The sequence below is a fragment of the Panicum virgatum genome, chromosome 1N, assembly GCF_016808335.1.
Source record: "Panicum virgatum strain AP13 chromosome 1N, P.virgatum_v5, whole genome shotgun sequence".
In the NCBI taxonomy this organism is placed as follows: Eukaryota; Viridiplantae; Streptophyta; class Magnoliopsida; order Poales; family Poaceae; genus Panicum; species Panicum virgatum.
Window position 1 is genome coordinate 53831897 of NC_053145.1, and position 22038 is coordinate 53853934.

Consider the following 22038-nt stretch of genomic DNA (forward strand, 5'->3'; position numbering starts at 1 on the left):
TCTCACATTAGCTTCAGACAACTTGTCTCCAAAGCCTTCATGCAAGGATTCTTCTGGCCAACAGCCCTGAAGGATGCTCACCACATAGTGAAAACATGCCAAGCATGCCAAATGATGAGCCCGAAGTCCACAAATCCTTCGGAGCCAATTCAGCTGATACCCCCCACCTGGCCTCTTCAAAGATGGGGAATTGATCTAGTGGGCCCCCTACCCACAGCTCAGGGCAATTACAAGTACGCAGCAGTTGCTGTTGAGTACTTTACAAAATGGATCGAAGCCAAGCCACTCATCAACATCACATCGGAAACAATCATAAAAATCTTTTGGCAGAACATCGTCTGCAGGTTCGGGGTCCCAAGGGAGATCACCGTCGATAACGGAAAACAGTTCGACTCATAGCTCTTCAGAGAATTCTGTTACAGTCTTGGCACGAAGGTAATCTTTGCTTCGGTGTACCACCCACAATCCAACGGGGCTGTCGAAAGGGCCAACGACATCGTCTTCGGCAGCATTAAGAAGTGCTTGTTCGATCAGAAAAAGGGAAAGTGGGTAGATGAACTCCCGAAGGTCATCTGGTCCCACAACACCTCAGAATCAAGAACCACCAAGTTCACCCCATTCAGGCTACTATATGGTGCCGAAGCAATGACACCAGAAGAGCTTAAGAATCGAAGCCTAAGGGTAACCCATCAAGTCGAGGGCACACCCTCTGAGGAGAAAAACCTCATAGAGCTAGACATCCTGCAAGCTTCGGAAAATCTAGAAAAGTATCAGCAAGAACAACGAAGTGGAGAGACAAGAAAATAGTGAAAAAGAACATCGCAGTCGGAGACTGGGTCCTAAAAAGGAAGCCAAATGCCGAAACCTCCGGCAAACTGCAACCCAAATGGGAAGGACCATTCCTTGTAATCAAAAGCAATAGGCCAGGGTCTTATCACTTGTCCGCCGCCGAAGGCAATGAGCTGCAGCATCCTTGGAATGCCGACAGCATCAAAAAATACTACATTTAAGTTTGTAAAAAGGACGCATCGCGAAGCTATAAGCGATCGCGGACCTTCGCATTTATTTTCAGTTATTTCATACATTGTAAACGGGACGTACTCTTTTCCTCACAAGGGGAAACTCCGCACATGAGGTGAGGTTTTTGATGAGGCGTACCCAGTGTAAACTATCTCAATACAATGAATTTTCCCCAAACAGTGTCACTCTCGCCTAAGCAGCCAAAATGGCAAGCTTCGGCAAACATCTGCATGTCAAACAAAACAGTAAGTTAGCAAAATATGTAGAATCTGCAAACTTTGCATACTTATCAAAACAAACGCACAACAAGTGCAAAAAACGCCAAGGGGCTTCGACCTTTCAAAAGGTCCGAACCAAAACACCTTCGGCACAAGCACACAACAAGTGCAAAAAACGCCAAGAGGCTTCGACCTTTCAAAAGGTCCGAACCAAAAAACCTTCGGCACAAACGCACAACAAGTGCAAAAAACGCCAAGGGGCTTCGACCTTTCAAAAGGTCCGAACCAAAAAACCTTCGGCACAAACGCACAACAAGTGCAAAAAACGCCAAGGGGCTTCGACCTTTCAAAAGGTCCGAACCAAAAAACCTTCGGCACAAACGCACAACAAGTGCAAAAAATGCCAAGGGACATCGACCTTTCAAAAGGTCCGAACCCAAAAACCTTCGGCACAAGCACACAACAAGTGCAAAAAACGCCAAGGGGCTTCGACCTTTCAAAAGGTCCGAACCAAAACACCTTCGGCACAAGCACACAACAAGTGCAAAAAACGCCAAGGGGCTTCGACCTTTCAAAAGGTCCGAACCAAAAAACCTCCGGCACAAGCACACAACAAGTGCAAAAACCCAACAGGGCTTCGACCTTTCAAAGCATCCGAACCAAAAAGGGCACATAAAGTGCAAAGCGAAGGCCAACAGGATGCCTCGGAAAAATCAAAAAATGGATGCCAGAAAGGGGGAGGGGGCGTTTTTTTCCACAAGAACCTTCGGCACCCATCATTCGATTTACCCAAAACAAAAAGAACTAAGATCCTCGAGGACAACAGCGCGAAAGAAAGGGGGGATACGTTTTTTCACCAAAAACAAAGTTTCCACGCATTACCTCGTCGGCAAACAAATCTTATATCGAAACAAACACTCCAGCAAAAAATACCTCCGGGCAACGACTCATTAGGAAGGCGGGGAGAAGTTTTTCAAGAACCACCCTAACGAGCGTCGCCCCGGATAAAAACAAATTACACACAAAAAGGTCCTTCGGCAAAGAAAAGCGAAGGCTATGGGGGGAGACGTTTTTCTCCAAGAGCCCCACAACAGTAAAACTCTGCAAAATTCGGGTGCAAATATGTCAAACACATCGCACAACAAAAGGCACCACGAAGGATGCACATCACAACGCACCCCGAAGGATGCACATCACAAGGCACCCCGAAGGATGCACATCACAAGGCACCTCGAAGGATGCACATCACAAGGCACCTCGAAGGATGCACATCACAACACCTCGAAGGATGCACACAAAAAGGAAACCCGAAGGACACACAATAAAAGCCATTACAAAGGCAATCGCGAAAGTCACATTCAGACAAAGGGGCAAAACATGTTACAACAAATTTCTACCGGACCAAATTAAAAACTCCGCGACGCTGCATCCAGGACGAGCAAGCCTAAAAGCCTCCCAGCTCATCAATACAATAGCATTGTTCACATCCTGCACCATGGCAATATTTACAAACCAAAGTGCCAGAAAACTACCAAAGTAAACTACAAACCAATCTACACCTGAGCCCCCAAAGAACCAGCAACAACATTCCCCGAAGGAGACCTCCGATCCTCGGACATTCGATTGTCCTCCGAAGGCTGATCAGGAGTCGCCTCCTGCACCAAATAGACGAAATCAATTAAAAACAAACAAAAGAAAAAATGAAAAGTTGTTGGAACCAAACCTACCTCAGCAGCTGCGGTCGCCAGAGTCCGAACGGCAACTTTGCCAGAAGTTTCCCAGAAACGCTCAAAAAATGCAGCCTTCACATCTTGAATTCTTGCCACCTCCGCTGCCAAGCCTTCGTAGGGTACATACTGAAAATCATCGAGTCGGGCAAGGTCAACTGTGCCGGCACGAAGAAGATTTCCAACAAGCCCCTCGAAGGAGACGGAGGCCGCATTGTCATTTGCAATACCCATCACCTCACCGAGGCCTTCAAGCTCGGACAGCAACCAGTCCAAAAGCAGGAAGAAAACTTGGGGACCTTCGACCGGCTCAGGCAAGGGCAAAGGCTCCGCTCCAAGGGCAGAAAGAGCCTTCTTGTACTCTTGGTACACCCCTTTGGCTCATCTGGCAACCTCGGGTAAGACCCGCTCGAGTTCAGTCATTTTAGCCTGAACCCACTCCAGCTCGGTGATCCTACTCTTAAGGTCAGCCTTCTCGTTCGCATCCCTCTCCACGGTCCTCCGAAGGCTCTCCAGAACCTTCTCGTTATCCGAAGCAACAAATTCTAGCCTCGAACACCTGGCTTTCAGTTGCTAGTTCTCGTCCTTCAAAACGAGAATTTCAGCCTCAGCCTGCCGGAGCTTGTCAGCCAAACCCAGTCTCTCGGTGGCACTCGCCACCCGAAGGTCCGCGTCTGCTTTGGCCTTCTGCATCAAAGCTCGGCTGGCGTGGGCAAGCTTCTTGCTCAACTCAGCAACAATGAAAGCAGCGTCGGAGGTAGACGCCTCTGCCACGGCTGCATTAAATCCTGAATAAAAAACAAAATCACCTTCGGGAACACTAAAATTGATCAAGAGACAAAAATAAAACAATACCCCACACCTTTCTCGGGAGGGAGAATCCCAGTCGCGCCAGGCCCGTGCATCATGGCCAAGAGCTGCTGCATCGACGCCGATACAGCTGCAGAAAATAACATAAGTAAAAACCCCCTCGGAAGCGGTGAACGAGATAGGAAATCAGGAAAAGCCAAGTAGGTGAAACTTACCAGACTCGTCGAAGGTCATCCCCTCCAAAGCCTCCACCTCTTTGTCCGAAGGTGGAGCAGAGGAACACCCACGAACCTCTCCACCTCTGAGCGCCATCAGTGTCTCACCTACCAAGATCTCCCCCTCCGCGATGTTCACCGCAAGAACAGGCTGCACGTCCTTCGGCGCCGGAACCGAGTCCCTCAGGACATCGGTCGTCGAGGCAGTCCCCTTCGGCACGGGCGGCTTCGGAAGGTCCGCAGGCTTGGCCCCAGTCTTGACGAGGCTCTGAATCCTCCGGCGTTTCGTCGTACCTTCGGATGAACAATGAAGATTAATCAACGCTTTCGCCACCTCAACCCGACGGCTGGAACCAAAAAGCATGGTCCCGTACTCATCGCTAAGATCATAACGGGATCTAAAAAACCTCCCTTTGGGAACTACAATCTCCCCCCCACCGTCCCCATGAGCTCTTCCATAAATGAGGGCGTACCGCTGTCGCCCGAAGAAACCTCCTCATCTTGCGCCTTTCTCTTGGCGCTCTCAGCCCGCGCAACTGAAACCTTCGTGCTCGAGGGTTTCCGGCCACGACCACGCCCCTGCATACCGGTAGCCCCGGAGCTCCCCGCCTCCTCCACCTTAGCCTTACCTCTGGACTTTGCCTCAGGCACCTCCGAACCTACGTTCCCCGGCGGCGTCAATCTTGGAACGGCGTTAGCCGGGACCGGCCGAGGCTCGTAAGCGACGCCCATCTCAGCTAGGCAACAGTTCAACCGAAGGTTCCCTCCGCACACCTCCACCAAAGAATGGTACTCCTTTTTGTTCCATGGCCCCAGTATCTCCGCAGCCCAATGCTCTAGCTCATCAACAATAACTTCGTCACTGGCACCTTTGGGTCTCCGAAGCCCAAAAACCGGAGAAATCACATCGTACTTCAAACAAACAAAGCGTTTGCGCTCGAACCTCAACGGAGACCAGCCAGCAGCAAGTGGCCAAACCTTGGCAGCCAAAAATTCCTCGACAGCATCCCTGCCACCACAAACTTGGCAAGCTGTCATGAAAGCTTACAGACACGATTTGAAACCTGGCCCACGTTTGCTGAAGGCAGGCTGATAAACGTGATCGAACATCTCAATATCCGAAGCAAGAAGATACTTCTCCTCGCTAGAACCTTCGGGATCAGGGAAGCCAATCTTCGTGTAAAACCAGTATCCCAACCAGTTCCCCTCCCACTTGTTCTTGTAAGCTGTCGAGAGCATAACCTTCAACAGGCCAGTCCTTTTGTTCGGCTTACGAGGAACGAAGGTGCAGCAGCCGTTCTGAACCTCGCTAAGCTCGGCATCATCATCTACATAGACCTTACGAGGCTGGCAGTGCAGCTGAAAAAGTCTGCAAAACGCATCCACAGACACTTCCTCTCCGAAGCTCCGCACTACCCACAGAAATTTGGCCAATGTAACAATCCCGTTCGGAGTGAAATGGTGTAGCTTCGCGTTGAATGGCTCCAAAAGCTTCGGCACAATTGGATCCATCGGAAGTCTAAGTCCCGCTGTAAAAAAATCCTTAAAGACCACAACCTCGCCGGTCTCCGGTACAGGAATCAATTCTGCCCCTGGAGGGCGACAAACCCCCTTTGGCGAAATAGCCCTTCGTAACGTAGAAGTCTATCATGCTCTGAGATACGACAGATGGCTCGAAAAGCAGAGTCTTACGTTTCTCTGGAGCCATCAGTTCCGACACGTCCGCAGATACAGCCGAAAGGCTCTCGCTGGACTGCTGCTGCTGAGAAGGCTGCGAACCACCCGCCTCTCCTTCGGGAGCTGGACCAGAGTCTGTACGGAGAACCGCCCTCTTAATGAATGCCATAACTACAAAAATAAATAAATAACAAAGTCACATTAGAAACAAAGGCTCAAACGAACCTTCGATCAACCTCGCTGTCTGTTTAGTGCGAGCCATGAGCCGCAAAGTTACTTACACCAAAGAAAACGAGCAGCTTCACCGCGCACGAAACCAGAACCTTCGGACAAAGCGCTTTATAGCAAAAAGCGACGAAGGAAAGCAGAGCTCGAGAGGGCACAGGTTTTACCCCCCTCTCCTCCGCTTATATAGGCGGTGAAAAGGAACAGTTCCAGCAGTAAAACCGAGGAGACAGCAGCCCAAGCGGCGCAATCAGAAAATGACACGTATACAACAAAAACCGACCGTTGTGGCCGACGGTTCGGGAGACGTTTTTCCTCGGAAGCTTCCCGAAGGCTACACGCAATCTTCTTCATTAACAAGGATTCGGACCGTCGTCTTTGGACCTCGCCCTCGAGGGGCTACTGTTGGGGATTAGACCTTCGGGTCAAGCCCTCACCCTCAGAAATGCTCCCTAACCTGTTTGCAGGGCCACAACGAAATGGAGCCAAGCATACCCGAAGGTATCGGATGAACACTAAGAGGCGCAAGCTCAAAAACCATGAATTTCGAGCCGAAGGATGTCACCTTCTGATGGCCGAAGGTAACGGATGGCTACCCAGAAGCACAAGCGCAAACACCAAGGCCTTCGGTCCGAAGGGTATGCTTCCGCCGCGCCGAAGGTGACAAACGGCCACCCAGAAGCATAAACTCGAAGATCAAGACGTTCGGGAAAAGAGCCCGCGACCGGGAACGAGGATGACGGCTGGTCGATCGTTGAAGGAACCTTCATGGCCCAAACTCCCGGAGGTACCCGAAGGTTATTGTAACCTTCGTCGGCTGAAGACATGTGAGTAAAACGTGAATATGTGAGAAGGTCGGATTTGTACACCTCCCGAATACGTGAGAAGGTCGGATTTGTAAACCTCTCACCTTGTAATTTTACCCCGGAACCGGTTGAGAGTGAGCTGTAAATGAGTTGGGAGGGGACAATTTAGGAAAACCTGGCTGAGTGCTAGGGGTATAAATAGCCCCCTCTCTCCACAGTGTAAAGGGTTGAATTTTCTGATCATTATTGGAGAGTTCGACACTTACTTTCATTGCCACCTTTCTTACTGTTCATGCTCCATGTCTGGACATCAACAAAGCTGAGATCCCAACAATACGTTGATCTGCAGATGGGTCCAAGGGCATCGAATATGTATAAAATGGCATTGCCTTAGAGAAGATAAGAATTATAGTGGCATCGTTCAGAATATGTGAATTGTAATGGCATATTAGAGAACTTGAAAAATTATAATGGCATAGATCACATTAACCGTAAATTTTTTGCAATCGCTCGATGCATCACATCTCAGGTCCGGCAGTAGGGTAGGGAAGTGTTCGTTAGGCGTTAGTGGGGTGCTAAAAATAAGCCCCTCTAATAAGCATTGGTGTTTGGAGGTTAAAAAAAATGTTATTTAGAGCTTATTTGGAGGGTTTACCGTAAGCACCCTTGAACCAAATAGAATCTTATTCGTAGAAAAAACTGACAGCACATTAGAATTGTACTTGTTCTAACCTCTACTGCAACAACCGAAATATCTGAATTATTTCGACCAGACCAAAAGATCCACAAAACTATGGTCTGCCATTACCAAAATTCACCCATGCATCACGAACAGAAAGGACAAAAAAATTCGTGTCACATTTGCAATGTAAATTAATTGCAATTGCCATACATACTGTTCATTTTTGACACTGCCTTACCTTTTCCTTTCTTAAATGCCTTTACTTAATTACTTTTCACCAATCTCCCTCAATTAACTAACCAAAACTAACCAACTAAACGAATATAAGAAATTAAGTAATGAGCAAAAGAAATAAAGCAATAAGCAGCTATGGGCCACAGCCTCTTACCTAAATGGTAATCATTCATTTATGTAGGTGCTCAACCCTGGCCTGCTTATCTGTTTGGAGACTCGGCGCCACATAGGCAGGGTCGCTGGGATGCCCAGATGGGCTGCAGAAGTGCAAAACGCACGGCCCAAATAGAAGGTCCAATAAAATAACGGTTCACTAAAGCCTAGCAGTGTCATCAACTCATCATCTTCCACCTGCGAATTGAGTTTTGCTGTTCAGCAGGCAGCAGCCATGGTGGACGACGGTGTCGGACGGACGGAAACTGATAGCAAGCGGATTGGCAGGTAATATATAAGCACCGTAACTTGCTATACAGGGCCCTCCGCCCGTTGATCTGAGCTTCCAACTTCTAGACGCTGCTTCAGTTTCGTCGTAGAGAGATCGCGCGTCTCTGCTCCACTGCTCCACCGGCAGAAGCACAGCTGCACAGGTAGCACGCCAGCAACCCAGCCAGCACCGGAGCACAGGCTGCACGTTGATGCAGAGGCAGAGCCGAGCTGTGCTCGAGCGGGCGTGCGGCCAGCCAGGCCCTGCAGGCACGCGCAGCGGCGCAGGTGGAGCCGCAGCACCTGTCCGAGCACGCGCGTGTGCGCACGAGGACCGAGCGGATCGCCGGCGAGGAGCGGAGGCGACAGAGGAGGACGCAGCGATTTGGGGGCGGCCTGGGCGGAAGCCGAAAGGCACACGCAAGACGCGGACGGACGCGTGGATGTGGAATTAGGCTTGGACGAGTGAACACTGGCTTGTTCGGTTACCGGCGTCATTTCAGGATTCCTAGAACGTACGTTTTTTTAAAAAAAAATTGCATGCATGTGTGTTAAATAAAATCTATTTGCAAGATTTTTTTAGAGATGTGCATAAATTTTTGCGACGAATCTAATGACAGTAATTAATCGATGATTGGTTATAGTAATGCTATAGTAACCATCCTCTAATCACGCGATCAAAGACCTTATTAAATTTTTTAGGTTCCTAATGCAGTGATTCTGGAGTTGGTTTTGTAAATTGGTTTTATTTGACACCATAATTAGCGGTTAAAATTTCCTATCACTTCTAACACGGAAACCAAACAAGACCACTGAACTTATACGTCTCGCTATAGAGTCCATAGGGTGGAGTTTGAGGCCTCAAAGGTATAATAAGCTGGGCCATCCCGTATAAGTTAAAAATAAAATAATTCCAGCTGAAAATAAAATCCCGTAAATATGGATAGTTCCATTTTCCATTCTGTTTTCATATTTTTCCATCTCATTTTCTTTCGTATAATTAAAAAAACTTGTCCCGCCGATACACCATTTCCGAATCCACTAGAAACACCAGGCCTACACGGAGTTGGATAGCACATGGAGAGCTGGCCAAGGGCAATGACATTGCTCTTCAGCCGGGCACTTCACCGCTGCTGCTTAAACTTCATATTTGAATAGTGCACTTTGTGTCGTTAGTCTTACTGAAAGTTCAACTATACAAACGTATGTTGAAACATATGTTATTGAATTGGAAGAAGCAAGACTATAAACGGCAACGATCAAATGAAACTAATAGAGGGTTTCACTTGTGTTGCTACTTTAGAGATGATAGGATTGCATCAAGGAACAACTGCAAATGGAAAACACAAATAGTAAGATGTTTAGAAATATTGTTATGTCAATCACTTCTACTTAATAACCAGAGAATCCAAAATTATGACATTCTCCTTGACAGCTTCAAACATACGCCCATTTTATATTCTTCGACCTCTCAAAGCTACTTCACAAATTATATAAAGTCAAGACAAAGACTAATAGCTGAAGTAAGAAGGGTAAAGATAATTGCAGATTGAATGATTTTTTTTTCTTTTGTAACTCAAGACGAAATATTTGTTGAAGTCAAATACTTTCATCCAAAAATAGACTGTTTATTTTGGGCTCGCTTAGAATTTACAAAGAGAGAGGTAGCAAGTGGGAACGTGGGATACAGATGGAAGAAACAGAGCACAAATGCTCGTGCCCTCCTCTGCTTTGGCCGCCATGGCTGGGCTTTTGAGCTCTGATGTAGGCATTGTTTCTGGCTACCACTTCCAAATCCGAAGGTCAGGGGAGGTAAAGGAGAGTGAGGACAACCCATTTGCGGGGTTCTTGCTAGGGATTAGGGCACGGAAAAAGAGGAGGGCAAGAGGCAGACATGGATGCGGCTCTGGAGCTCATGGGGAGCTCGGCACTGAGAGGGAAAGAGAAGGCCTCGGCTTAGGACAGGTAGAGGTGGGTGTGGAGGTGCTCACCGTCGGACCAATTGAACTATGGTGGCTGATTGTCAGAGATCGACGAGGTGGCCATCTTCTATGTAGTGTGTAGGAGCAGAGGAAGAAGAAATTGGGAAAAGGGATAGGATGAGCAGGACGGAGTAGGGAGCGCAGGGAGGCGATTTGGCCGCCTGCGAAGCTACAGATGACAGCGGCGTGCGCGGGATGGTGTCGTCGCTTCCCATGAGCGTAGGGGCTAGGGCGGGGGGCGCTGCTCCTCCACCGAGCGGTGAAGCCGCAGCAGCTCCGGGGGGGAGCACGGATGCTTGGTCGAGCGGCGGCTGGGGTGGGCTTGCCAGTGCAGAGGGAGCAGGGGGATGCGGTGGCGGTTCGGGCGGAGCACGATAGCGTGACCCGGCAGCGGCTGGGGCGAGCATCGCGAGTGCTCTGGTTCACGGATTAACGGGCGCAAGGCCTGCACGTACCACCATCGAATCAAACGGCTCACAAGCTAACGGGTGACGTGGATCAACGAGGCCCGAGAACCGCCCGATTCCAGGGTCAGCTTTCGTCTTTTAGAGATTTCATATAATTAAAAAAACTTGACCCGCCGATACGCCCTTTCCGAATCCATTTTCCGTTCTGTTTTCATATTTTTCCATCTCATTTTCTTTCGTATAATTAAAAAAACTTGACCCGCCGATACGCCCTTTCTCATTTGGGTAAATTCGATTCATGCCACCACAACTCCGTGAATTTGGATTTCAGGTTGAAAATCATGCCACTCAATAGTATGGATTTCAACATGAAATCCAATTTCAAAAAATTATAGTGACATGGATCCAACTAACCCTTGTCATTTCCGTCCTGCTTCCGGATACATCCGATCCATTTCCCGCCGTTTGAAGGTAGGTAGAAAAAACCTACCAAGATCGAGAAAATCACGGAAGGTTCTATCTTAGACCTATGTCCGTTGGTATCTCTAAAAGACGAAACCTGACCCTGGATCGCGCATATCATTGGGCCACGTCGCCTGCAAACTTCAGCCATCGGATCATCCATGGATGCCTGGGATCGCGGAAGACCAAGGGCCCCGGCTACAGCTTCGCGAGACATCGACCTCCCCCGCTGCTCCCCTCCGTAGGCTGCATGAAAAATAAAAATAAAAAATCCCGAGCCGCCCCCACGGCCTCACCTCTCTCGAGTCTCGACCAGGGTTCACGTATCCGACCGGTGACCGGTAACCGCCGGCCTCCGGTTCCGGTATACCGGTCCGGTTTGGCCGGTTACCGGTCGGAACCGGTGGAATTCAAATTTGAATTCAAACTTCCCCGTTCAACCGGTTCCGATCGGTATGCCGGTCGGTTAGACCGGTATACCGGCCGGTTTGGCCGGTATACCGGCCGGTTTGGATGGTAACCGGCCGGTTTGACTGGTACAGGTCAAATTCAAATTTTTTTCTTTTTTTTTTAAATTCAAATGCCCACAAAGTATACTAAATAAATGTTTGTACAACATATTTTAGTCTAAATGAACCATCCAACTCTTTTTTATACTACTTTTACATTGTATTTGTATACTTTCGTATGCACGTTTTTTTTATTTAACTTATAAATTCCGCAAACCATACTAAATGAACGAATTTTTGAGAAAATTTGACACCATTAGATTCATCACACCTTGAAATATTTTTAGGAATTTTTTGAGAATTTTTCATTTTTTTGAATTCAAATTCAAAATTTGAATTTGGACCGGTTGGGAACCGGTCGGAACCGGAACCGGTCCGGACCGGTTTGACCGGTTACCGGTCAAACCGGACCGGTTCCCACCGGTAAGGTTAACCATGGTCTCGACTCGTCTCCTCTTGGCGACCGCGAGGCGGAGGCGAGCCGAGCCAGGGACTCCGTCCCGCGACCCTGCCGGCCGTCGAGCGTCGGTCGCCGGCCGCCGGTTCGCCGGCCGTCGCCCCGCCCCCAGGCCGACCCTGCTCCCCTGTGCGGCTGTGCTGCGCAGCTTCCAGCGAACCGCCACCGCAGCTGCTCCTCGCCGGCTCGCTCCCCGACGTCGCGGCTCCCGACGCCCGGTTCTTCCCTGCTTCCCTGTGCGGTTCCCTCCTTCTCCCTGGCTGGTGGCTGGCCCCCTCTCCCAATTCCCAAAGGTATGCCAAGCTATTTCCCCCAAAATTTCTAACCCTAACCAGTGAGATTAGGGATGAATTAGTTGATTAGTTAAACTTATACAATATGTGCTTGTGATTTATAGGATTTGTGATCTGTGAACTTCGGCTTGGTCATGTTGTACCTTGTATGTTAAAATTTCTCACATTCTTGTACATCCTGTATGCAGCCAACATGCCATTGACAAAAAATCTCAGAGTCGCCATAATCGATAGCAACCCTGCATTGAAGTCAAGAAATTACCTGACTAAAAGCAGTATACCAGATTCTAGGGTCAGTACTGTTACTCCTGCAACCATTTCCTTCTTCAAAGGTATGATCCTAGACCAAATCTGCGCATTATTTTGCTTACTTTCAGCCGTCTCTCATCCTGTAACGATATTTGTGTTAAAGAGTCCAAGTTTCCCCTGTGTGTCTAGGTGGCATTTCATCTAGATTGACCTTCCATGTTGTTTATGCTCAAGTTGATGAACTATATTCAGTATTGGTTTCGCAATTTCAGTTGTTTGTAGCTTTCCGTGCTTTATTAGCCTTGAACCCAGAAGCACCCATTTTTCTATTTATAACTTGCCAAAAGTTTCGCTAAAAGATTTGGCTGCCACAAATGGGTTGCCAAATGAAGTATGGCAAAGCATATATCTCATATCCGCATTATGTTTATCCATCATTTTGCACAGTCATCAGCACCCAATGTTCGGTAGTTCTTTAATATCTTAATCTCCATTCAATATTTGCTCAACTTCCAATCCTGTGGATATTATTTGTGATATGCTGCAACTTCACACAAAATAAGCTCGCCAAAGATATGTCTCTATAACTCTTTATCCTTGCTGATCCACCATTCTTCAAAGTTTCTACCTCATCACTGCAGTGACAAAGTTACCATTCATTATTGTAATTAATTTGATTGTCATGTCGTTCTTTTATTGTTTCTGCTTCGTTGTGTCAGTAGCAATGGTACTTATTTTTTAGGTCACTAGTCTAGACTTTAGTTGGGTACAATGTTGGGTTAAAATTTCTGTGCACATTGCATTTAAAAATAAAATTTCTCCATTGGCCAAAATATAACTGAAAAATGTAATGTTTATATATTTTCCTTCCTGTATGTGCTTCAGACTGTTCTCAAGGCGGTAAGGCGGACGCCTAGCAAGGTGGGCCGGCTGGACGCCTAGGCGAGCAAGGTGGATCACTGCTTCTACTGGAAAACAATAGCGTGTTATCAGTAATATTCCTCATGCGTGTACACATTAATGTGGCAGAAATTGGCGCGTGGGAGCATGTTCAACAGCAAAGACATGCTTTCTTTGGTAAAATGCAGGTAAGCAGATAACATGCTTTGACCTATAAACAATTTACATCATAATTTATGCCCATTATTTTCACCTCTGCCTCTTTTGATCAAACACATTTTTGTTGCATTTGCACTTTTGAGCTTTGCTAATAAGATGCCAAGTTGTACTAGGTCAACTAAACAATTGAATCATCTACTGTGTGATTTGCATTATGCTAGCAATACAAATGAGTCAAGCCTAAGGTATCCAAAATGTTGTCCAGCTCAGTTTCCAATTTGAACGTAAAGACATTACTATAACTCTATTATGCTTCTGCTTACTAGCCTATATCAGTTCTGATTACAGATAAAACTGAAGCTTAGGTATTTTTGGAAGATAGCTGGTCTAAAATAGATGGATAGCTGGCCTAAAATAGATGTTCATATTTTCTAGCATGCCAGACTGTTAGTGTATGGTGTATTTTGCAGAAGTACAACTATCACCTAACCATACGAGCATGCATGAGTACTTGCCTTCTTTTTATTTTTTATTTTCCTCTGTTATTTGTTTACAAACACACATTGGCATCATTGCTTCTCTTTAGTAATAACTATGATACTGGATATTTACTTACGAGTTACGGCTGGCAGGTGTGGGATTACACTGGACTTGGATACACGAGGTATAATGCAAGAGATGTGGGTAAAGAATACCTTGGGTATGCTTTAACGAAAGCTGCTGTAATTTGTTAGATACACTTTTTTCAGTGGTGAATCTTTCAGTTTGTTTGCGTTGTTTAGATGCGTGGTGGAGAACAAAGTGCTTTGCAATTCTCTGCTCTTACGTTCTCAGGTTTGTCTTTCAGAACCATTTAGCGTCAACACTAGTTTGTATTGCACGTTGCTATTTGTGTTGTACGTTATAGTTATCTTTACACAATACCAATAGAACATCCTTTTCAATGTGTCGTTCTTACAGCTTTATATTATAATATGATAATCTCAAATATTCAAGAACACAAAGAAGTTGTAATTTGGTGTCGTGCAGCCCAGATTCTGTTAAGATGGCTTTCTTCTTCTTTTGTGAAAAGAGTCAATTTAGTCTGATGCTTAGAAATGTTTACTTGGTCAGGAAGAATTGGATGACATGGAAAGTGTGATATATCTTACCAGATTGGTCTCTTACTTTCCCGTCGAAGAGCAGACAAGCAAGGATGAAGCCAACATCAAGTGAACCATTATCTGCTGGTCATTCTACCGAGGAGTTATATTGCAGCAATTTAGTTAAACTTTACCTGAGTGATGGAAGGAGTTTATATTCCAAATTGGTGGTAATTGCTTGTTTATATTCTTTTGCATTATTTTGAGTTTTTTTTACTTCATTTCCTTAATATCATGTTTAAACTTTGTTGCAGATAGGAGCTGATGGTTTCAAGTCCAATGTTAGACAGATTGCATGCATAGAAACAACTAGATGGAATTATCCGCAAAGTGCAATTATCTGTACAGTGGAACATGTTATGAAAAATAATTAAATACACTGGTCTTCTCAGTTGTCAGGTAGGCGCGGCAACGGCCGCGCCAGTGTTTCTAGTGGAGATCGAACTCTGGCTTGCAGGGCCCAAGCGCACAGCCTAGACTAGCCGGAGTAGGTGCCGCTCGCACCGTTTCCGTATAGTTGAGAATATATATATATAGGATAAATATAGAAGAACTGACTGACGGAAATCAAGATTATTTGAGTGAGAAAAGGTAATAATAGCTTGCGAGACTGCGACAGGCTGCCAAAGATATCCATTTGGACCACAGTTTGTTGGGTGTGGTGGGCTACAGACCAAAAAATTTAGGGGCCCTCGAGAAATGGGGCCGGTCCACAGTTTGTTGGGTGTGGTGGGCCGCAGACGAAAAAATTAGGGGCCCTTGAGAAATGGGGCCGGTGTGGCCGCACTCCCACGTGCCCGGCCCTGAAAAGGGGAGCTGCATGGACTGGGCATCCAAACAGCACACAGCGCTGATTGCCTGCTTTCGATGCAAAGCCAATCCAAGCATGCCTTGACACCTCTGAATGCACGCACGCCTCGAGGACCGTGCCTCTGGCGCCACACTGCCAATCTGCCATTAATAATTACGCAACAGGGTAAGCAATTCCCAGCATGCTGCTTTGCGCTTGTGCTTGAACTGGGTAATCGGGATTCCGGGGTGTTTAGCTGGTGAAATTTTTTGGATTGGGCTACTGTAGTATTTTTGTTGTATTTGGTAAATATTATCTCATCATGAATTAACTAGACTTATAAGATTTTTTTCGTAATTTTCAACTAAATTGTGTAATTAGTTATTTTGTTTAATTATATTTAATGCTCCAATGCATCGGAAAGAAATTTGATGTAACAAGCTACTGTAACACTTTTTGGGTTCCTTCTTGGGAACTAAACAGCCCCCAAATGCGTACCAAATCACCATCTCACTAGTGCAGTAATTGTTTTAAGGACATACGAGTGGTGTGCAGTACCGAATCAACACATGCAGGTGCGCGTTCGGTAGATGTTTGGTACGTGGTCTAGAAACTGAACTCGAATGCACCATTTTCGTCCTACGTATATGTTGCTTCGGCAGCAGCCAATGTGCCACTCTGCAAGACGACGTTAGGAATTACCCACCATGCCCATGCGTAAACGGACAGTAAGACCAAACGGATCCCACGGCGCCAAACACGGCAAACATCGACGCCCTGGTTTGGCTTGTCTTGTACTGCAATGCAATGCCGACTGCAGAGTGGTCGTGTCGTTCGTGTTGGGATTCTTGGTGGCCGCGGCTTCAAGCTACGGCAACTGCCCCCGTTGCCGTTCCCAAAATTTTGACCTCCCCTTAACGTACGAGGCCCCGTTTAGTTCCCAAAAAATTTCTCGCAATATCCATCACATCAAATCTTCAGACACATGTATGGAGTATTAAATGTAATTGAACAAAATAACTAATTACACAGTTTTACTGATTACCACGAGCTGAATCTTTTAAGTCTAATTAGTCTATAGATGGACATTATTTGTCAAGTAACAACGAAATGTGCTACAGTACTAAAATCCAAATTTTTTCGCAAACTAAACACACCCTGAGCTGAATATACTAGTAGCATCTACTTCCGATTCCTTGTTTATAGTGCTCATTAATGAGCAACTAATAGTAAAATTATTGATGCTCGTGGTCATGGGCTTTGCTTCTAAAAATGCAACAACGCAGCATCACGCACGTACAGTACGTGGCGGAGTGGTGAACTGCTATCTGTTTTCTAAAAATGCTTGGATCGCTTGGATCGCTTCAGACACACGGCACACCTGCACGCAGCCTGCCGAGGATGATCGTGACGGGCGATGTACAAGCACTAGCAGGCAGCAGCAGGTTGCAGGCAAAGGCAGCGTCGGGTGAGGGCTCTCCCGGGCACTCAGGAGGGCTTGTTTGGTTGCTGCCTGCCAGGCAGCTCGCCGGCCAGGCAGCACCATCCGACCCCAGGCCGACGAAATCGGACGCCTGGAATTGCTGCCTCTGTCGTCGACCGACGACCGGCCGGTCTGTGGACGGAATGGACGAGCACCACACGAATGCACGATGGATCGATGATGCCTTGACAGCCTGCATCTCAGCATCTGCATGCTGCCATCCCTTTCCCCTGTCCATCTGGCCTGTTGTTTGACCACCAGCTCGGACTGCTCGGTAACATGGCCGTGTTTGGTTTGGGTGTAAAAGTTTGGTTTTTTATCACTAATTTAGAGTATTAAATAAAGTCTAATTACAAAATCACTCCATAACTTCTCATATAAATCGCGAGATGAATCTAATGAGGCATTTGACCGTGTCATTAGAGGATGGTTACTGTATCATCACTGTAGCAAATGATTAATTAATTACCATTATTAGATTCATCTCGAAAAATTACATCCATCCCTAAATTTTTTTTACAAATAGACTTTATTTAATAATCTATGCATACGAGATTCTTTTTTTAAAAAACGTAGGCATAAAAATTACCTATAGAAACCAAACACCTATGGACCACTTGTCAATTGTCATATAATTTAAAATGTTTTCTCTTCATTTTACCTTGTTGTGGCTATGGTACTGTTAAAATCTTTATGTGGTACTGTTAAAATCTTGATGTGGTTGCACTCTTGTATGTGATCTGTGAATCTGTGAACTGTGATGCAAATATGCAATAACTAGCTGTGGCTCGCGAGCCGAGCCGAGCCTCTTTCAACGGCTCGTGAAATTACCGAGCCGAGCCAGGCTCGACTGCTAGATGACCGAGCCGCGGCGAGCCAAGCCGAGACTGACTTGGCTCGGCTCGGCTCGGCTCGTTTCCAGCCCTAAACCACAACCCTATGCCGGAACAATTCACCACCCCTGCCACTGTCAGTACAGTGGCCCAGCAACTCGCCACCTCCACTCCCCAGCCGCACTCCCAAGCTTCACTAGAGGCGGCCAGCGCCACCACCAACAAACCCTCCCCACCATTTATTCCCTCCCCACCACATCTAGCACTAGCAGACCGGCGCAGCGGCATTGCACAAATTATAGAAGGAAAATCTCGAGAGAGACAGCTCACAAGCCTCATCCCCCCCCCCCACCCTCTTCCTCCTCATGCGCCGCAAGAGGCACCTGGACCGGGGTGGCGGCGGCGGCGGCGGCACGAAGCTCTTCATCTGCTTCACCTCCCGCCCCTCCGCAGCCTCCACCGCATCCGTCGCCGCCGCCGGCGCGCCATCCTCCCTCCGCCCCTCCAACTCCTCCAAGCTCCTCAGCCCCGGCCGTGGCAGTGCCAGCGCCGGAGCAGAGGCCGTGCCAGCCCCGCCACTGCACCCATCGCTCAGCCGCCGCCTGCGCAACAGCGGGAGCCTAAAGGGCGGCCAGTCGCCCATGTTCCCGTCGGGGTCCACAGGCGGAGGCCGCCGCGGCCGGGGTGGGTTCGAGCCCGCCGAGCCGTCCTCTCCCAAGGTCACCTGCATCGGCCAGGTCCGCGTCAAGGGAGGCAAGCGCAAGCCCAAGCACGCCTCCGCCGCGGCGCTGCGCTCCCGCTCCAGGCGCGGCGGGGTCGGCGGCAGCGGAAGCGCGGAGGCCAGCTTCCGCCGCGCCGGCGACGACCGGGACGGCCCCCAGGGTAAGAACCAGGGCTGGGTGTACCAGATCCCGGTCAACATCTGCGAGGCGCTCAAGACATTCGGCTCCTGCGGCGGCCGCTCGCTCTGCTCGCAGTCACGGCCGGGTGGCGCCGCCGAGCGCGGCGCGCTCTCCGGCGACGCACACAGTGGCAAGAAGCGGCGGCAGCGCGCGCCGCCTGGGGGCAGCTGGCTGTGCGGCGCTGCCGTGGCGAGGTGCCTCTTGGCTATCCAGGAGGAGGAGGACGACGAGGTCGGCAAGGGAGCCGCCGTTGTGCCGGCTGAGGAGATGAGGACGTCGGACGTGGGGCTCGTCATGGAAGGGTGGGATGTCGAGGAGGAGGAGAAGGCCGTGATGGTGGGGGAGGTGGAGGTGGAGGTGGAGAAGAAAGATGAGATCTTGGTGTTGGGGAAGGAGGAAGAAGGGAGGGTCAGCGTCTGCATTCCCCCGAGGAACGCGCTGCTGCTAATGCGCTGCCGTTCAGACCCGGTCCGTATGGCTGCTCTTGCCACCCGCTTCTGGGGGTCTCCAGCGGCAGCCACCGTGGAGCATGTGGGCAATGATGTGGCTGGTGGCGTCGACAACGATGAGGAAGGAGGAGGGGAAGAGGAGGCCGAGGCTGAGCCAGAGGTGTGCAAAGATGAAGCTCGTCATTCAGCTGTTTCTGTCAAAGATGTGAATTGCGGAGAGTGTGGTGGTGGTGACATTGGTGGTGGTGAAGCAGGGGAGATAGATCAAGCACAGGCAGAAACTGAAGAGAGCTCTAAATGTGGAGATCTTGTTGAAGAAGAGAAGGATGTATCCTGCAGAGTAGAGGTAGAGGAAGCACAAATTGTTCGGAAAGATGCTGCTTTGGAGGTTTCGTTGGGAGAAGACACTGCAGTGGAAAACCAAGGGCTGAGCATGGTGGAGCTGGTGGTGGGTAAGGGGGAGGAAGACGCACCAGCACAAGAAAAAGTTGTGGACGAGGTGAAGGGGAGGAGGTCAATCAGCAGCTATTCTCCCTCGGCAGGCCTGAAGGAGGACCGCAACAGATTGCGACGGTTGAGTAGCAGGAGGCGTGTCAGTACTAGCAGCAGGGCCTCATCGGCTAGCGATAGGGTTGGCAGGCGGCACAGCTTCTCAGCTGAAACAGAGGCACGGCGGTCTAGCTTCTCGAGCTTGAAGGATTCAAGGAGGGCTAGTTTCTCCATTGACAGAGATGGCCGGAGGTGGAGTTTCTCAATTGAACAGGAGCATCTCGTTGCGGAGCCTAAGGTGCTGATGGCGTCGAGGAAGGGTAAGAAGACTTCATCCGAGCAAGAGTCGGAGAAAGATTGTGCTGTTGCTGTTGCTCCAAACAGTGCAGAGGAAGGCCAAGAATCCTACGATGATGGAAAGGAAGAAGAAACTACCAAGAATGGAGAGGAAGGAGAGACACAAGGCGGGGAAATGAACCAGGAAGTTCAGAAAGTAGAAACCAGAGCTGAAGACAGTGAGGCAGGACCTGTGGTACAGAGGCGGAAGAAGAGCGGTGAATTGCCAGATTGCCTCCTCCTGATGATGTATGAACCAAAGCTCTCCATGGAGGTCTCCAAGGAGACATGGGTCTGCAGCACTGATTTCGTTCATTGGAAGTCTTACCAGGGCAAGAATAACCGTAATGGTCACCCACAAAAGGCTTCTGCTAGTGGCAATGATGCAGCTACTGCTACAGGGGAGCCTGAAGATAAGGAGAATGCTGAAGGTAGCACTGTTGTGAACGTTTCACAAGAGAGCAAAGATCCATCAACGGTGAACTTGGCTGCAGCGCCTAAGCCACCTCCAGTTGCTCAGAAGACACCACTAAAACCAGGTACAACAGAACAGAAGACGAAGCTAGAGCTGCCCGTCGTCACCAATGCGGCAGCCTACGCCCCATTTGTTCTGAAACGATGCAAGTCAGAGCCGATGCGGTCATCGGCACGTCTGGCTCCCGATGCCTGCTTCTGGAAGGATCGCCATCGGCCCCTGAATGCCACAGGAGTCGGATTCTGATTCTGGCCAGACTGAGCCATGGTATGCAATGCCTAGTTAGCTAGTGATTTGGAGCCTGTTGTGTAATAGTAGAGAGAGGGAGAGGTTCTTTGATTGTGCTTTGTGCTGTTATGTAATGCGTGGACACCACCAAATAATAGCATGTTGTTGGGCTACATGAGATAGGTTAGGGAGGAGTATAATGTAAATCTCGTGGGTTTGTATGATTCGGTGTGATAATTCAATTTTCCTTTGATGAGATTATCTAATGGGTTGTACTATATAGTTTCCCCCCATCGGCATCTTCATGTTTTCGGTTCATAGAGTTGTTTGTAACCTTTAAAAATTTGAAGCTGCATCTTTGTTTATCTATTGCAAACAGCTTGTAGTTTCAGATTGATATGGCAACATGGGAAATGTTATCCAAGACGTCTTGCAGGTACAGTGGCAGGGTTAATACAGGTTAATGCACTCATTGAATAGAATGTTTATGGAATTATGGTGCATTCACCACAAACAACTGACATGTGCCTCGTGCATTTTAGAACCGATGAATGCATTGAAAACACCCGTTGTTATGCTACAAGTTTTAGTTACTACATTTTGGAGTCAAATTGAATGAATTTCCAGCAGTTTTGTACCATTTGACTTCAGGGAGACATCTCTTGCTGGTTTTCTGGATTTATGTTCGTAGTTTGACTATTCTTGCAAGTTATTCTATTTAGTAATCTCCGATTGACGTAGTGCTATAGTATATCAACTGTGTTGGTTTATGATAGAGTTGAGGGCTTGAGGTTGAGGCTGGTGTGCATACGTGTATAAGACATGCAAAACCCTGCATACATCTCATTCTCCTGCCACATGCTTATGTTTGTTGTTTGACTTGCCATATCTGCTCCTCATCAAGCACATCAGCCAACCACCAAGGCATGCTCTAATATTTTGTTTATCTATGAGTACAGGCACATGCTGCATCAGCTATCCTAAACTTCAGTGAAAACGGCAGACCTGATATTTTGACACCATACCTAGATGGAATAGTTGAGAAACTTCTATTGTTGCTTCAGGTGGATCTTGAAGCTAGTCTTTCACATTAACTGTACATACTATAGACATCACATATGAGCATAATGTCTATTGAATTATTGTAAATATATATGTTTTTTACGTAGACTGGAAACCAAATGGCGCATTTATGTGCACGATCATTTTTAGCAAGCTACTGAATTTCAGAGGAATCTGCCTGGTAACATTTGAGCTCAGAGTTTACGTTCAAAAAAAATATTTGAGCTCAGAGTTTAAGTTCAAAAAAAATATTTGAGCTCAGAGTTTTTAAGTTTACAATTTTAACTCCCAATTTATGTGCACGATCAGTTTGTGAAAAGTCTGCAGCAGGATAAGGTATCAGTACTTCACCTCAAATGATAAGCAGCAATGTTCATCTTCAAAAATTGACAGC

At 47.8% G+C, this 22038-nt stretch overlaps 2 protein-coding genes across 2 annotated transcripts; both read left to right on the plus strand.

The window, feature by feature from the left end:
* The first annotated feature begins 10955 nt into the window (after nt 1–10955).
* LOC120653675 lies at nt 10956–14995 on the plus strand. Its single transcript, XM_039931365.1, has 8 exons — nt 10956–11193; nt 11836–12147; nt 12336–12479; nt 13426–13484; nt 14088–14155; nt 14238–14289; nt 14569–14767; nt 14852–14995. Exons 1-7 carry the CDS (start codon nt 10956–10958, stop codon nt 14668–14670), a joined length of 975 nt encoding a protein of 324 aa, XP_039787299.1. The 3' UTR covers nt 14671–14767; nt 14852–14995.
* A 2838-nt stretch (nt 14996–17833) lies between these two features.
* On the plus strand, nt 17834–20860 carry LOC120656684. The gene has a single exon (XM_039934864.1). It carries the CDS (start codon nt 18069–18071, stop codon nt 20598–20600), a length of 2532 nt encoding a protein of 843 aa, XP_039790798.1. The 5' UTR covers nt 17834–18068; the 3' UTR covers nt 20601–20860.
* Nucleotides 20861–22038: the final 1178 nt, after the last annotated feature.

Bases quoted from the DNA above. Each gene is read 5' to 3' on its own strand.
- LOC120653675 (XM_039931365.1), top strand. From the start codon at position 10,956: ATGTCCGTTGGTATCTCTAAAAGACGAAACCTGACCCTGGATCGCGCA. The intron at 12,480-13,425 runs GTATGATCCTAG...TTAATGTGGCAG, and splicing joins AACCATTTCCTTCTTCAAAG to AAATTGGCGCGTGGGAGCAT. The intron at 14,290-14,568 runs GTTTGTCTTTCA...TTACTTGGTCAG, and splicing joins CTCTGCTCTTACGTTCTCAG to GAAGAATTGGATGACATGGA.
- LOC120656684 (XM_039934864.1), top strand. From the start codon at position 18,069: ATGCGCCGCAAGAGGCACCTGGACCGGGGTGGCGGCGGCGGCGGCGGC.